Below are 15,952 nucleotides of genomic sequence, written 5' to 3'. Positions count from 1 at the left end.
ATCATTTTATAGTTGAGGAAACTGAGACTCAGTCAAGTTCAGTAACTTGTCCAAGATCACCCAGCCCAGGACGAGGCAAAGCTAAGGATGGACAGGGCACACTGGAAGAAGCTTGAGATATATATATATATGCACTAAAATTCAAGCTCAGTCCTCAGGACCTGTCTGAGGATATGTGGATACACAGGGGTGCTGCTGGAGAAACAAGGAGGCAGCAGGAACATAACATTACACATGGGATGGGGCTCCCCACTTTCCGGCCTCACAGGAGAACCCCAGCAAACCTGGTCAGTCTCAAGTCAGTCCAGCTCACATACCTCCACACTCCAGACGCAGGAGGAATGATACAGGGCTGAGTACACCTTGCCCACTTTCTTGGGGTCCCTCACATCCCAAACATAAATGCTGTGGTCGTTGTATACACAAGACAGCCAATGATTAGTAGGATCAAAGGTCAAGGCAATGGTGTCTGGATACCTGGCATTGGCCACTCCAGAGAAGAGGTGACTGTGGGGAAGAGGACAGGGCAAATCAGTGAGTGAGAAGCTGATGAAAGGAGAGATTGAAGAGAATGAAAACAGAACCCAACCCACAAAGGAAGGAGCAGAGCAAGGGGAGCCTTCTCCAAACCTGCAGGTTTAGAAGGAGCTGCTTGAGAAAGAAAAAAGCAGCTTCTGACAGCTATCAGCTGGGAGCTGACCTGGCACTAGCTCCTGGGCCACGTGTTCTCCTGATGAACACGGTGCCACGGGACACCAGCCTCAGGCAAGGTAAAGGGAACTCTGGCCATGATGAATGGAACAGAAACAAGACTAATCTGAAATCATGTCTGAGCACAGATAAACACAAGATCACTGTACAAACCACAAAAATGACCGACTGTTCCCCCTTTTCCATCTATTATGATTGACTGCTGCTTCTTTACCAATTTTAGCCCCATAACTTTCCTTCTACCTTTTAGATAAAAATTATCCAATTGGCAGAATTGCCCCCACTTCCTGGCAGCATCTAACCAGAGCAAAACTTCAATCCCTTGAACCACTCTAAAATCATCAAGCAAGCCCAATCTTACAATAAGCCCCACCTAACACCCACTCTGAGACACCTAACTGAGACACTCCTCAGCAACCCAAAGTGTGCAGTCTCCTTGGTCACAAGTTACCAATAACCCCAAATTAATTTGTTTACAGAGGTGTTCCTGGTAACCACTGGGGCGCTGATTCGCTCTTCCCCTTGTTCCCGGAAGCATGGCCAGGGAAGGCCAGACACAGAGTGATGCTCTGAATGGAGGCAGGGGGCCCACATAGCTCACCTGGCCTCAGTGACACTGGCAATGTCTGTCCCCAGGGCATGGGGCTGGGGCAGGGTGCTGAGGAAGTGCAGGTTAGAGGGATTGAAGAGGCGCACAGTGCCATCAGCACAGCCACAGAAGATGTAGTCTTGGCTCACAGAGATGCAGTGGGCCACAGTGGTCTGCAGGCAGAGGGGCTCAGGTCAGCAAGGGCCACCTGCCAACTCCTCCTCACAGTCCCCTGCCCAGAGGAAAGACCAGCCAAAGGAGGGGTAAGGGAAAAGCAGCCAGCTGCTCTGGCCTGAGCCCCTCAGCTGTTATATAGAGATGCTCCTCCCTCCAGCAGCAGGTGGCCAAGGGCCCACAGCCACATTCAGCTGGGGGATGGCAGTCAGGGACCCTTCTAAGGGACTAGAGATTTTGGCAAAGAGGATGAAGTAAGAAAAGCGAGCAAGGAGGAAGAAGCAGCATGTGAAAAACAGGAAGGTCTAGGCACCACTTATTGTGAAGCTGTCTGCATTCTGAGCGGAAGAGGAAAGCAGGGGAAGGAAGACAGAGAGAGAGCAGAGGAAGCAGTTGTACAGATCTCCATGGGCTGGAACTGGCCCAGGCTTCTTTCTCCTGGGCCCCTCCTCCATGCACAAGGGAATGGCCTCTAGTGTGGGGCCGGAGGCACCAGCTCTCCCCTGAGCTCAGACATGCACAGCCCCTATCCACTGGGACCGAGGGACTTACTCTCAGCTCCACCCACTTATCCAGAAGCCTCCGCTCACTGAACTCGCACAGCAGCCCCGAGGACGTGATGCAGAAGGTACTGGTGGCCTTCTTCCCACGGCCACAGGCCACATCAGTGAACAGGTTGTTCCGAAGCTCCCCCAACAGCCCTGAACGGCCCAGCAGGGGCACAGTGGCATTCACCTGTGGAGACACACCACTGCTGCCCATCCATCCACCCCAGAGGCTGCCCCTGGGAACTAGGCCCTGGGAAGAGGGAGGAGAAGCAGAAACACCCTAGTTCTTTGAGACGGCTCCTCCACCCAGACAGCATGGGGCTCATCCCTGAGCAGGCCCTGGCCCTAGCGGCTGCTTCCAGCCTCAGCACCTCACCTTTGAGGTCTTACTGTCATCGAGGTACCAGAATTTAATGTGCCGGTTGCCCGCAGTGACAAAGTAGCTGCAATCTTCAGAGAAGGACACTGCTGTCACCCGACTGGACACCTTATTGGAAGCCACCACAATGTTTTTCTGGAGGGAAAGCCAAAGAAGAATGAAGGATCTGCCTCTTGGGACTAAGAAGAGAGGCTGAGAGGATGGAGGAGGGTTAGACAGAATTTGTACTTGAAAAAATGTTTCTTTCCAGGCTTTTCTGATCAGAAATGGAGGGAAAGGAGGAGAATCTCTTTCTAGAGTTGAAGAGATTCATTTTCTCTGGAGGTCCTCAAAGGCAGAAAGCTAGCAACATGCTTGGCTACACAGTTGCTCTTTTCTGCTTCATATTATCTTCTAGAATGAGACGGAGCTCAGCAGAATGGAATGGAGGGGCCCAGGTCAGCAGCTCCCAGGCTCCCAACTGGCCCTTGGAACCTGAGGCTGCCAGGCCAGCCCACCCATCCCACTCACCTTCCAGGCCCAGACGTTGACGATCATGTCATGCTGGTAGCCCACAGAGACAATGTACTTGGCACTAGGGGAGAAGGCCACACAAGCCACACCATACTTGTGCTCCTGCAGCTCTGCCACCTGGCTATGCTCAGCCACATCATAAACCCGCACGGCAGGCATGTGCCCACTCTGCAGGAGGCAAGAACTGGAAGTGAGGGTCAGAGGCACACAGCCTCCCCTAGCCTTCCAGAATGGGGGCCCTCGCCTTCCCAGCTATTGGATACAATCTCTCTAATGACCCCTAGCCAAGAGCCAAGAGGAGAGTGCTGCACAGGGCAAAGGCAGAATGGAAACTTGAAAAAGGTAGAAAATGACCCTAGATTTTTTTCAATACCGCTGTTTTGTTCAAAGCTCCCTGAGTGATTCTGATGGGCTGCCTGGGTGAGAACTGCCACTCAGGCCTACTTCTGCCACCAATGGCTCCCTGAAGAGACTGAAAAGGCAGAGGAATTCCTCATGTTCCCAGCAGGGGGCCTCCGGGGATAAGTATATTTTAAGGCAATGGTTTTCAAAGTGCTCGCTTCCCAAACTAGCAGACCCAGCATGATGGGGGACTTGTTAAAAATGCAGGTTTTCCCATCCCAGATCTCTAGAATCAGAAACTCTGGGCGCATACCCAGCAATGTGCACTTTAACAAGCCTTCCCACTGGTTCTGCTGCACACACAAGCTTAAGAACCACTGTCTTTCAGGTTCTGGAAGCCAAAGCAGCAGGAGCCCTAACCAGACCTAGACTGGGGCTGAGCCAGGCCACCCGCCTCTTCAGAGTACTGCAGCCCCCTTGCTCGCTCACCTCGCCAGTGACCAAGTACTTGCCATCAGGGGAGAAGGCAAGGGCAGTGATGGTTTTCCTGCAAAAGACAAGGCAGGCTCAGAGGGGCACTGGCAGCCTGGCCTAAGCCCAGCTCTCACACAATCCCCTCAAAAGGCAAGACCAGCAGACACTGATGGCACATGTGGCATTTCCTCTCTCCCAGAGACCCAACCAGGTCCCAGTCCGCAGCACCACAGTGACCCCCAGACAGTGTCCTTCTCACAGCCTCTCGGAGAAGGAGGTGCTCCCTGAGGGCCTAGGTCTACTCACCTGGAACTATTGAGGATGTGGTGCTGTTTGTGTTTCCGGGGATTGAACAACACGACCACACACCTGGAGATGAGTGAGACAACAGACTGAACACCAAACCAGAGCTTTTTCCTGGCAACCTGTTCTTGCTGCTCCCTTTCCCCTGCCACAAGGGCCCATCTCTGCAGCCCATGGCATGAAAGAGCTCCCTGGAAGCCTATCCCCATCAGGTCCCTATGCAGCAGCACATCTCTAGTCATACCCACAATGGGCAACAAGGGCACAAGGCCTTCCCACAGACCTCACATGCACATGCCCAGGAAGGGGAGCAGGAGGGAAGAATACACGGGATTTGAACAAAGCAGGCCGCAGGTATTCAGCCAGTTTGCAAGCTTACAGCCACACAGGTCAGGCATTTGTGCTCCAAGGAGGAGTGAGGCCTCTCACGTGTGCGTCCACGTGTGTACTTGGTAGGAGCCGGCTCACCACCCCTCTTTGTATCAGATGAGGAAGGGGGTTGGGGAGGCATGGGGCCAGCACTGCAGGGAGGCTCAGCAGGAGTAGGGAAAGGGGCAGAGAGCACCAGAGAGGGCCTGGGGTAGCTTCAGTGCCTTGGAGCTCGTAGGCCCACCCATGAGAATCCCTGGCCCCAAGGAGCCTGAGAAGGACCCTTCAATCCACTAGAAGACAATCAGGGTCTCCAGCTGCCATGCAGAGAAGGGTTGGAGTACCCTCTCCTCTCCTTCTTTGTCCAGACAAGGCTGGATGGGATCATGTTCAGACTGACTTTCCAGAGAGCGCTAAAGGGGAGGCCAGGTGGTAGGAGGCAGGGACAAGAAGCTGGAAGCCAAAGGCAGGCAGTGTTCTCCTTTAGCTACTTGGCTTAGCAGACCTGGTCCCAGTGCCCCTTCTGCCTCACTGCTTCATCAGCACCATAACTAGCTGACAAGAGCAAGCATGGAGGCTGCTACACCATGTAAGGGGATAGAGAGAGAATGAGCAAAGGGCAACATCTTCCAGATCCAGCCTTGTTTAGTGGGAAACCCACTGCAGCCCCTATATCTGAACCCCATTACTTGTTAGAAACTTGAAGTGAAAGTGGGTACAAGCTGCTAGTGAGTGTGTAGGACCTTAGGCTCTAATAAACTGCTTCAATATGCAAATACCACAGGTAACTGCTGGATGCTGGGATCTCTGAGGTATACCAGATATGCCCCAAACTGCCAGACTGACCACCAGCCTCACAATTCCTGAGCTACATCACCACCTTCTCTAACCCTCTCCCCTAAATCCTTCCTCACTGTTGTCTGCTCCTTCTGTCCCCCACCCTCACTGTTGCCTAACCTTTCCTTTTTCCCCTTTCCTCATTCCTTTCTCCTTTCTCTGTAATAACTCCCAGTCTCCTTCTTCCCTTTTAGACGCCAGGTCAGAAGGGTTTGAAAACATAACAACAAAAATCAGATGGCTTTGGCAACTCTGTGCCCCATTACTGTCCCTCCCCACTCCCAACACACACACACACACACACACACACACACACACACACACGCACACGCACACACTTGCCCAGCTTCTGTTACAGGCAGTTTGGGACACAGGGAGCCTAATGCCTCCAAAACAGACAGACTCACAGAACCTAAAAGTTGGAAGGAAGGATGGAAAGAATTAAATGCACTGTGCAAGGTGACTTAAGGATCACCTAATCCAATCCACCAAATTTTTGAGATGAGGTAACCTAGGCTCAGAAAGGTCTTATAAGAGCAGGTCCAGGTCCCACAGGCTTCCAGTGCTCTTTACATCAAACGCACCCATGTGTCCAATCTGACTGTACCACCCTTTGCTGATAATCCCCAGGGAGCTTCTAAGACCAAAGTACTTAAAGTGCCCGAAAAAGCCCTGGGTGGTATGACCCCTTGCCCACCTGCTAGCCTCACCCCAAACTATGCTTCAATCACATTCTTTCACTCTCTTTAACTTGCTATAACTCTCTTTAACTCCCACTACAGGGCCTTTGTAGGAACAGTTTCCTTTGTCTGGAACATTCTTCTCTCCCTTTTCTAACTAGTCAACAACCTCAGTCCTCTTTAAGATCTCAGGTCAAATGGCCTCAGTATATGCTCTCAGAGCACAGTGTGTCAGTCTTTTGTAACATTTATCACAGCTGCACATTTATACTTATTTGAGATCATCTCTCCTACTAGACTGCATTCCTTGAGGATGGGAAGTGGGTCTGGTTTTGCTCACTGCTGTCTCCTCTGCCTAGCAGCGTTTGGCCCAGTGCAATTGTTCAAGACCATTCACTGAATGGATGAATGCCTCTGTCAGTCTACTAGCCTGGTGCCATGAGGCATAGGTAGGCCCCAGCTCTCCCTACACCGTGCTCCACCTGTCTTCTATGGAAGGAGGGACTGAGGGCCTGTGGGGCATCAGAGGCAGTGTGGGCCACTGGGGACATTGTGGGCTTTGAAGTCAGAGACCAAGGTTTGATCGTGGTTCTGCTGCAGAGAGCTTTGTGACCCCGGGTTAAGTCACAAGCCTGTTTCCTTATCTATAAAAAGGAGACAGACCTAGCTCATAGGACTTCTGTGAATTTAAAAGATCTTTTTTGGACACATAGGAGGAGCTGAACAAATGGCACATTTTAATATTACTACTTCTGGAGCATGGAAATGAAGCTGAAAGGGGACTCCTGGCAGTGGGAATGAGGGGCTAAGCAACTGTGTCAAGTTTTTTTCCTTTGGAAGAATGGAGGAGAGTCCCGTTAGGATCTGAGTAATGATAAAAATTTTGAAAGAGGTTTATTTTTTGTTCTGGGAAGACAGCCAAGAAAGGAGAGCTGAGTTAAGCTTGGGGAAAAAAATCTCTGCCTCTTCATTTACTGAGGAGATGATAAGCCTGGAAGGTAGCAAGGAAGGGACAGGGAAGTGCTAAGGGAGAAACTGCCTCAAGTGCCCAGGACAGCAGCACAGAGAGATAACGGAAGTGACGTCTCCTGGCCAAGTTTAAAATCACCACACAAGAGTTTAATGAACTCTAAACATGAAGACTTTCACTTCCTTTAGTAACTGGTCTACCCCTCACACAGTGCAGCCCAAGTAAGAGTCACTATTTATCCATCAAGTGCTTTCTGTGCAGCAAGCAGTCTGCTAAGCACCTTAAATGCCTGGTCTTAGTTAATCCTTACAACAACCTTGTGATGCTGGCACACTTACTCCTGCTTTACAGATGGAGAGACAAGTGCAGAGCAGTGAAGTGATTTGCTTAAGGCCACTCATCTAAAGCAAAACAGAGTCAGGTTCCAGAAGCAGTGCTCTAAGAAATACAAAGTGGATAGAGTGGAGGAAAGAAGAAGAAATTGAAAGAGACTTGAAACACAGGACCCACATCGACCTAATGTGCAGGATGCTAAGGCAGGAGCCTCTAAGAAAAGGGAAGGAAGACTGAGTAGTTTAAGGGAGAAAAGATTTAGCTACAGAATTTTTGGAAATCAGAACAAGGCACCTGAAAATTATAGCAGTTATAGTTCAAAGTTCATAGACTTAGGTATTTCTATTTTAATACTTAATTCAGTGTGTTAAAAGTGATACCCCTCCCCCAGGCCTGCCACCATCATGAAGAACCAAGTGTGGGGACTAGCTTTTGTTTTCTGAACCTTCTTACTATCTGTGCTGACCTGTTGAGGAGGCCCCCGGCAGGCTCATCTTGCCAGCAACAGCTTCTAGTCTGAGTGGTTACAGGTTACCTAGCTTTCTCATAAGCTACAGATAAACATGGCAAAGGGCTTCAACTGGGAGCTGATCTGACTTGAACTGACCTGACATACTCTGGCCAGCCACATTCCAAATCCAGAAAAAGTAAGTGATGAGGGTTCTGTGGGTACGCTTTTGAGCTTTTCTTTAACCCATCATCCCAAAGCAGCATCATGACCTTTCAAGGGCAGTGCATCAGACTGCTTAAAACACCTTCCAAGTCACCTACAAACTGAGTTCTGCTGGGCCACAACATTTTCTGTTTGCTCCTTCCCCTAAATTCAACTCCATAGAGGAAGGAGGGGGGAGGGCAGTGTGTATGTGTGTGTGTGTGTGTGTGTAAAATACAAGGTAGATAGAAAGATGACTGGCTATCAGGCAACCCTTCCCTTCTCTAACACCCGCCCACAGTTACACACCTCCCGCACCAGTACAGCCTGGAAAAGTCTTAGGTGTGACATGGAAGAGTTAAGCAAAGGAGGGAAACACATGGAGGCAGACCTTTAAGCTGAAACTGTTCATTCTAATTAAATCTGTAAGCCTTCCAACACAGAAGGAGGAAGAAGAGACCATGTCATGGTCACAGCTCCACTTATGGGGACAATAATGCAGATGTTGAAGTGAGAGCAAAACTTGGCAATGGCATCTAAGGTTTCCACTCTGCCCAGCTTGTTGAGGTCCTCCCAAGAGAACAGACCTCAAAAACACTGATGTGGGTGTCTCCCCAGGCTTCTCTGACCTTTGAGCAAGCTCCTTAGTCTGCTAGGGAGGGGAGAGTGAGGCACAGTTTACATCAATCTTTGGCCCTCAGCCTCCACGTCCCTTGACCCTGCCCAGCACAGCAGGCAGTCATCCTCACGTGGGCCCTTGCGGCAGTGCTGCCTGAAATCCTCAACATGACAAGGGCTGGGTTGGGCTGGGCAGGACTGGCCCAACCACCTGAGTCCCTTAACTCAGAACCCCAGGGTACAGATGCAGGGAGACCAAGGCCTTAGTCCCTCAGGGCCTGAGCCCCAGAGCCACGTGTGGAGCACCAGTACTAGGTCCTGGGCTCAATGCCCAGGCACATCACTGAACCGGGAAAGGCCAAGCCCTTGACAGCCCCCTTCCCTGGACAGGTCCAGGCCTGCTGCCACCATGCAGAGCCTGGCATTCCCATAGGTTGCAGCTCCTACCAGTCTCTATCCTCCAGAAGGCAGAAACAAATGAACCCTGGGATGAGCAATGAACGCAGCAGCACATACAGGACACAGAAGCTCGAGGTGAGGCCTCTATACCTTAGAATTTTATCTTTCAGCCCAGGTAAAATCTGGTGACTCAGAGGTCCTTCAAGCCTTGCTCAAATGTCACTCTCTAGCCCCACCCCCATTCCCTATTCCCTTTCATTGCTTATGGCTCAGACATTTTCCAAAGTACACATCACTTGGTAGTATTCTATATAAAATATTTACTTTTGGTGGGGGAGGGGATCTGTCTTCAATAGATTGCCAGCTCTGTGAAGGTGTTTTCTGTCAGTTTTGTTTACTGTTCTGTTCACTGTTACATCTTCAGGGCCTATAAGATAGGCACTTAATAAATATTTGTGAGAGAGTGAATACACCTTTAAGTCACCAGCTACCAGATCTCAAAGCCAAGGAACCCCTGAGTAGCGGAGCTGTGAATTAGGGCCATAGGGCAGGTCCTTGGTTCTCCTGACCGCTCTCTGACACTCAAGGGCAGTGCGATAGTGGAAAGAAAGAGAAACCTAGGGTCAGGCTGACTATCTGTTAATATACTATGTGATCTTGGGCATATTTCTTAACTTCTCCAAACCTCATCTGTAAAACAGGAATGAATAATGTCTTCCTTGCAGAACTGCTGTGAAAACTGAAGAAGATAATGTACAAAGTAACCAGCATGGTGCTCCTAGCCATCTTGAATGGTATTCTGCTACCCTGTAACAAGGAAGGGCTATCCGGGGGGTTAGCAGTTGCAACAGAAATCCAGCTGCAGCATCTCATACAGGACTTGCTGGATACTAGTGACTCATTAGGATCCCCGTCTGGGTGTGGAGTTACAAACTGTCCCTCCAGGTTCATTCCCAAAAGGGCAATCTTACAGCTGGTTGTGGCCCTCTTTAGAAACCTGGAATTCAACACCTTCCAAATAAGTAACCCTCAGCCCAGGCCATGAGCCCCACTGGCATGCTCGTTTCTGGGACAGTTATGAGCCCCCCTCAAGGGCACAGCCACCCAGTCTCTCCACAGCCCTACATGCTCCCTGGCAAACCCCCACACAGGGCTTGCCACAGAGAGTAAGAAGGTAGCTCTGGGCTCCTTCAGCTCAGATGTCACTGAGTTCAGGAGGAGAGTCTGTGGCTTCACGTCCGATCTAATGTTTTGGAGCTGGGGATCTCAGTATTCTATTCCAATATGGGCTAAGGAAATGGAGGGCCTTCTCAGGAGAGCTAGGTTTCTCCTCCTTCTCCTTAGCTAAAGCAAACAAGAGGTTTCCTCTTAGCTGCTGGAAAGGACAGTCACCTTTCCAGGACACCCCCATTCCATCAGCTGCTCTTCCAAGAGCATTCGCCCAGGCCAAGCCCTGCACTCTGGCACTGGGAGCCATGAGAAACCCATCCTCAGAACTGACTGGCTCCACAGTGGCAATAGCGGCTGTGCAGGCTTTAAAGCCCCTGAACCCTCTAACCAAGCCAGCTGGGGAAGGGATGCAAGTCAATTACGGGTGTTCAACTAAACTGAGTCCCTCAAAGAGGCTATCTGGGGACCAGCCTGCCTCCCCAGGGCAGGCGGACTCAGTGTGACAGGAAAGGGGTAGGGTTCCTGCGGGAAAACCACAGCAAACGGAGCACTGGAGAAGAGATGCAGGAGCCACTAAAACTGTGGTGTGGCTGCCTGGAGACTTCCACCGACCTGGGCCTGACACACATTCCCCTCTACTCCACCCTCCCTGAGCTGTTTCATTTCCTTTCAGAAAACTATGTTTTGGTTTGACATTTGCCTCTAGGCCTCTGGGAGAATTTTTTGAGCTTTGTTTCTCTTCTCGTTTCTAGGATACCTGAGCTGCTCCTAGCTGTTGAGCTGCTCCTAGCGCAACAGTGCAATAGGAACAGGAGAGTTGATGGCTGTGGGGGTGGGGTTAGGATAACCTGATAGGAAGAAAAGGAGGACAGGGAGGGAGGAAAAGCGCCTGCTTGGCTCACTGACTTTGGTGGCCCCCAGACACCCCAGAGGCATCACAGGGAGCTCTAGCACAGAGCAAACTAAACACCCAAAAGGGGCCATCTGCAAAGAGAAAACGTGAAGTTCTAGGAAATCAAAAGGTCAGGGAGTAGAGGGGGCATGGCCCAGAGCTGGCCCAAGCCAAGCACACTGAGGAGACCTATGAGAGGTCACAGCAGGGAAGCTTTCATACACTACCTGGGAGGATAATGACTCCCAGGCACATGCCAGGCTAGGACCTGCCCATAAACAGAAGCACACGCCCTTAAAGACGCCAGGCCTGATGTCTGGGGGCATGTGGGGAAGAGTGGGAAAGCAGGGCTCCAGAATCCTCAGGGCAAGGCCTCACGACTTGGCAGGCACTGAGCAGCAGCCCAGGCCTTTCCTGCCCATCCCATACCCAGCCTCAGCCCCACCTCCAACAAGAAGGAACCTAGCTTTCCCAGGCAGAGGCAGGCAGGGGTGAATTCCCCTGAGGCAGGCTGTACACGGTATCCAACAACAGAAGTCATTCAACTTGCTTCTGGATGGGAGAAGGAAGCCAGCTCAGCCTCTGCTCCAGCACAGAGCAAAACTAAAACACCCAGAAAGGGGCCATTTGCAAAGTAAAGCCAGTACAGCTTCCACAGTGCCCCCACCAGACATCAAATGCCAGAGTGCCCCTCAGGAGAGACACTGATCCCAGAACCCAGGGGCAGAAATCTCCCTGGCATAGACTGAAATGCCCATAAATTGGGCTCTTGTTGTTTGAATGGCAGGTAGACAGCTTAGGAGGAAAGCAACTTCTAAAAATAAGTCTGGTCTTCTCACTCATATGTGGAGTATAAGAACAAAGAAAAACTGAAGGAACAAAACAGCAGTAGACTCACAGAACCCAAGAATGGACTAACAGTTACCGAAGGGAAGGGGACTGGGGAGGATGGTTGGGAAGGGAGGGGTAAGGGCGGGGAAAAAGAAAGGGGGCATTAAGATTAGCATGTATAGTGTGTGGGGGGGGGCACGGGGAGGGCTGTGAAACACAGAGAAGACAAGTAGTGATTCTACAGCATCTTACTATGCTGATGGACAGTGACTGTAATGGGGTTTGGCGGGGGGACTTGGTGAAGGGGGGAGCCTAGTAAACATAATGTTCCTCATCTAATTGTAGATTAATGATACAAAAAAAAAAAAGTCTGGTCTTCCCCCACCCCATGCCATTTTAAGAGTTCTGCAGTCAGACCACTTGGGTTAGAATCCTAATACAGACACTAGTTGTGTCACCTGCAACAAACTGCTTAGCCTCTTTGAATTTTAGTTTCCTCTCCTAAAACATGGGATCATAATAGTACCAGCTACACAAGGTTGCTATGAGTATTATGTAAAATAATTCCTGTAAAGTCCTTAACAAAATGCTTGGTACAGAGTAAGTTCTTGATAAAAGTAGCTTTTTTGATGGGATGATAAAACTAAGAAAATCATATATCTGGTGAAAAAACTACAAGAGTTGCTGTGGAAATCACATTGGGAAATCAGCATTCTCAAGATGATGGTGGGGGAAGAAAGACAGGGCAGAGTGGCCTTCCCATTTTCATATTCCTGTGCCCAGCAGCAGGGAACAGAGGTTGACAGAGAAAACCAGGAGCAGGAGGGGCTCCAAGCCTCTAAAAGAAACACTCTGCAGAAGCCTAACAAAACTATGGCAGGGGGGTTCTTGTCTATAGGAGCAAGAGGAGTGAAAAGGCAGCAAGAGAAAGAAGAACACCAGCCCCAGAGCCCTACTTTCCTTCCACAGCTCTGACATCTCTCAAAGTGACTAGAGTAGACAAATGTTCAGAACAGTATTTTTCATAATACCCAAAAAGTAGAAATAGCCCAAATGCCCATCAACTGACAGACAGATAAAATGTGATACATCTACAGAGTGGCACATTAAAGGAATGAAGACGGATACTTGCTATGACATGTATGGACATACAAAACATTATGCTAAGTGAAAAATGCCAAGCACAGAAAGCCAAATACTGTATAATTCTATTTATATGAAATGTCCAGAACAGGCACATCTATAGAGACAGCAAGTAGGTTAGTGGTTGCCCAGGACTGGAGGTCTTGAGGAGAAATGGACAGTGACTGCTAATGGGTGTGGGGTTTCTTTTTTGGGTGATGAAAATGTTCTAAAGCTGATTGTGATGATGGCTGCACAGCTCTATGGATATACACTCCAATGGACTGTACACTTTAAATGGGCAAATTGTGTGGCATGTGAGTTACCTCTCAATAAAACAAGTTTTAAAAAGACTAGAAGGTGGATATTGAAGATGGTATTGCAAGCTGTGTGTTATATAAAGTGTGGTTCTGTATGTGTGGGTGGGGATGGATGGCCAAAAAGCAGGACAGGATAGCCACAAGAACATCCGGCAAGGAGCCTCTACCTGGCCCTGTATCTCCTTTACAAAATGACACCAAAACATTAACCTGCATGTATCTCCCAGATGACACCAGAAAACCCCTGCCCATCCCAACTGGTTTAGCATGGCTATAAACGCCCATGCAATAGGACCTCTTCCAAGGCACTTACCCAGCTGGGTAGGCAACTAAACCTGATCGGGGGTCACAGGCAAGTCCTCTGCCTCCAGACACTGTTATTCCAAGCACCTTCTCCAAAGTCACCTGTTAGAGCAAGACAGAGAAGTGACATGTTATGGACAGTGCAGTTGGGAAGGAGGTGCTTGAAGGTACCTGGGACTACCCTGCAGTGTTGACTACTTTTCTGATGGCTCTATCTTTAGGAGAATGAGGTTACTGACTTCAAGTTCTATCCTAGCCACATGTGCACTGATGGCTTTTAACAGGGCTCAATCTGCTGGTACCATAGGAAAGAAAATGAGTGGTTAAATTGAGCTCGTGGCCACGAGGAATAAGCACTATAATAAGCCAGGAAAGCTTCATTTACAAGATAAAGCTTTGGGTCCCCAGACTGGCTTCTTGGGTCTATGAGACTCAGGGGTGGTTACTGATCTTCATGCCTTGGAAGGCATGAAAGAAATGCCACTCTGATCATCCTAGAGCCAGAAGAATGTTAGGTATCAATTAGGTGCCTCATAATATCCCTGATCCTTGTATTCCATCGTGTTCTTCTCCTACACAAGTACTCCCCCAAACCACCCAAATGTCTGCCAGTTCATACAGACTATGAGCCTAGGAGGCAGAAACATGGCTTACTGATGTGTTTTGCAAAGCACAGATGCTCAGAGTACTCTTAATTATTAAGCCACAACTCCCACAAAGATGAAAGGGAAACGTGTAAAGTACTCAGAGATTCTGAGAGGACATGGCCACTGAGACATTCACCATGACTCTCATCACGCTATTGTTACCCCACACTGTCTGCAGCCCCCAGGGTGCACACTGGACTGACCTCTAATTAGCTCACTGGTCTTTCTGCTGGATGACCCAGTGGGAAATCCAGACTGCCCTGTAACAAGCTAGTCTGTACTTTGCTAAGAGTCTTGGGGGCCCAAGGAAGGTGATGTGAACCAGAAACATTACAGAGGTGTCCTATCTGTGGCAGAGGGGTCTACTCCTAGTCCAGGCCAGCTTCTAGAGAGCAGAAGCCCAGAATCAACTAGCGTAGTTTTAGAGTTTCTCCTTCTCTCTTACTGTCCCAACTGGAGAATTAAAAGTGCTGCCAGAAGGCCAGTTCAGATCCTTATCTCCAAGGACCATTTTAGTTTGAAATAGGTTGGCAAGAAATGCCCTGTGGTAGCCAAAGACCAAAATAAGTCTCCGGGGACATTATAGTTAAAACTTATTCCCCAGAAAGGTCCCCAAGAGTCTTCTGTGCTTCCTGGGGATGGGGACCAGGAATTCCAACATGTGTCTACTCACTGACAGAGGCGGTGAGCAGCATACGAATCCACAGCCACCAGGCAAGCACCAAACTTGCCAGTTATCCTTGGACCTATCTCAGGAGCTAAACCTGGTGTGGGATAAACTAACTTTAGCCCACTCTATATATTCTTTATAGTTTGCCTAACTGATGCCTCATTCCATGCTGCTGCTCAGCTTAATGATCTCCTGGTACCCAGTTGCCTTTCTGAAAGGCCTGAGCACCAGGCACTGAACAGAAGACACAAAATAACCCTGGGGAAGCCCGGGAGATACTGAGCTCAGGGCACCACTCCCTATCCTGGCACTGGGCCTCTGGCTATCCCCAAGGGAAGGGTACTCAGAAACATTTCTGCTGCACCAGCTGCCTACTGCAGAGAAGCGAGAGAGGAGCCCAAGGCCAGCACTTCCCTGCAGATAGGAAAGGTCACAAAATCAAGTGCAAGGAGCTAAAGGGCTGCTTAACTCCTATTCTCTTCAAACTAATCTGATTTCAGACAAATCCTCTGGATTCAAATTTGAGTCAATCCCTCCCTCATGCTTCAGTTTTGGTCTCAAAGAATCGGACCAGTCTGTTGGTTCTCGGCTTCCCTGCCTTCTGCCAGGAATTTTAGCAGGTGTTTTATGTGTAGATGATCCAGTTCCCCTGTGGATAAAATGAAGTTCCTGTGGTCAGGATTCTCACCTGGCCCTAGTTGGCTAGCTAACTACACAGGTATGGGCAATACACTGCTATTGACTCTATGTAAAGAGCTCTGCCCAGTAGCCTGGGTAACACAGTGGCACAGCTGCAAGGCTCCAGGAGAGCAGAGCAGACGCTGGAGTGGTGGCAGCGCCGAGAACAGAGGCCCAGAGGACAGCTGTGTGGGATGGCTGTGTGGGGAGAGAGGCCCAGTGGCAGAGACCGGCTTGCTGCATGCAGACTCGTTCTGCGTGAACGGGATTTTAGGGATTGACCTTGCCACCATGGAAATAAAGCTGGGTATAACCATTTCATCCCAAGAACGTTTTACTGTTATTTTCTTTGGTCACATTGAATCCATAGTGAACTTGCCTGGGGCTGAAACCCACTGGCAAGACATCCACAGAGAATTATTTCTGAA

General features: G+C 49.6%; 1 protein-coding gene across 5 annotated transcripts in view; it reads right to left on the bottom strand.

Moving 5' to 3' along the window:
- The window catches only part of MAPKBP1 (mitogen-activated protein kinase binding protein 1), a 51,182-nt gene that overhangs the window by 10,320 nt on the left and 24,910 nt on the right, over nt 1-15,952 (bottom strand). For 3 of the 5 annotated variants that reach the window (XM_036923783.2, XM_036923782.2, XM_057488716.1), the window contains 8 exons: nt 13,540-13,631; nt 4,037-4,099; nt 3,746-3,803; nt 2,912-3,082; nt 2,399-2,536; nt 2,027-2,209; nt 1,313-1,473; nt 318-507 (listed from right to left, as the gene is read on the bottom strand). In XM_036923783.2, the coding sequence (XP_036779678.2) occupies nt 318-507; nt 1,313-1,473; nt 2,027-2,209; nt 2,399-2,536; nt 2,912-3,082; nt 3,746-3,803; nt 4,037-4,099; nt 13,540-13,631 (1,056 nt within the window). The remainder of the gene's footprint in view (nt 1-317; nt 508-1,312; nt 1,474-2,026; nt 2,210-2,398; nt 2,537-2,911; nt 3,083-3,745; nt 3,804-4,036; nt 4,100-13,539; nt 13,632-15,952) is intronic. The other 2 variants (XM_057488717.1, XM_057488718.1) reach the window with 2 other exon arrangements.

The sequence above is a fragment of the Manis pentadactyla genome, chromosome 11, assembly GCF_030020395.1.
Source record: "Manis pentadactyla isolate mManPen7 chromosome 11, mManPen7.hap1, whole genome shotgun sequence".
NCBI lineage: Eukaryota > Metazoa > Chordata > Mammalia > Pholidota > Manidae > Manis > Manis pentadactyla.
Note: the sequence above shows the minus strand (reverse complement) of the source record. Positions and strands in the feature narration are given on the sequence as shown.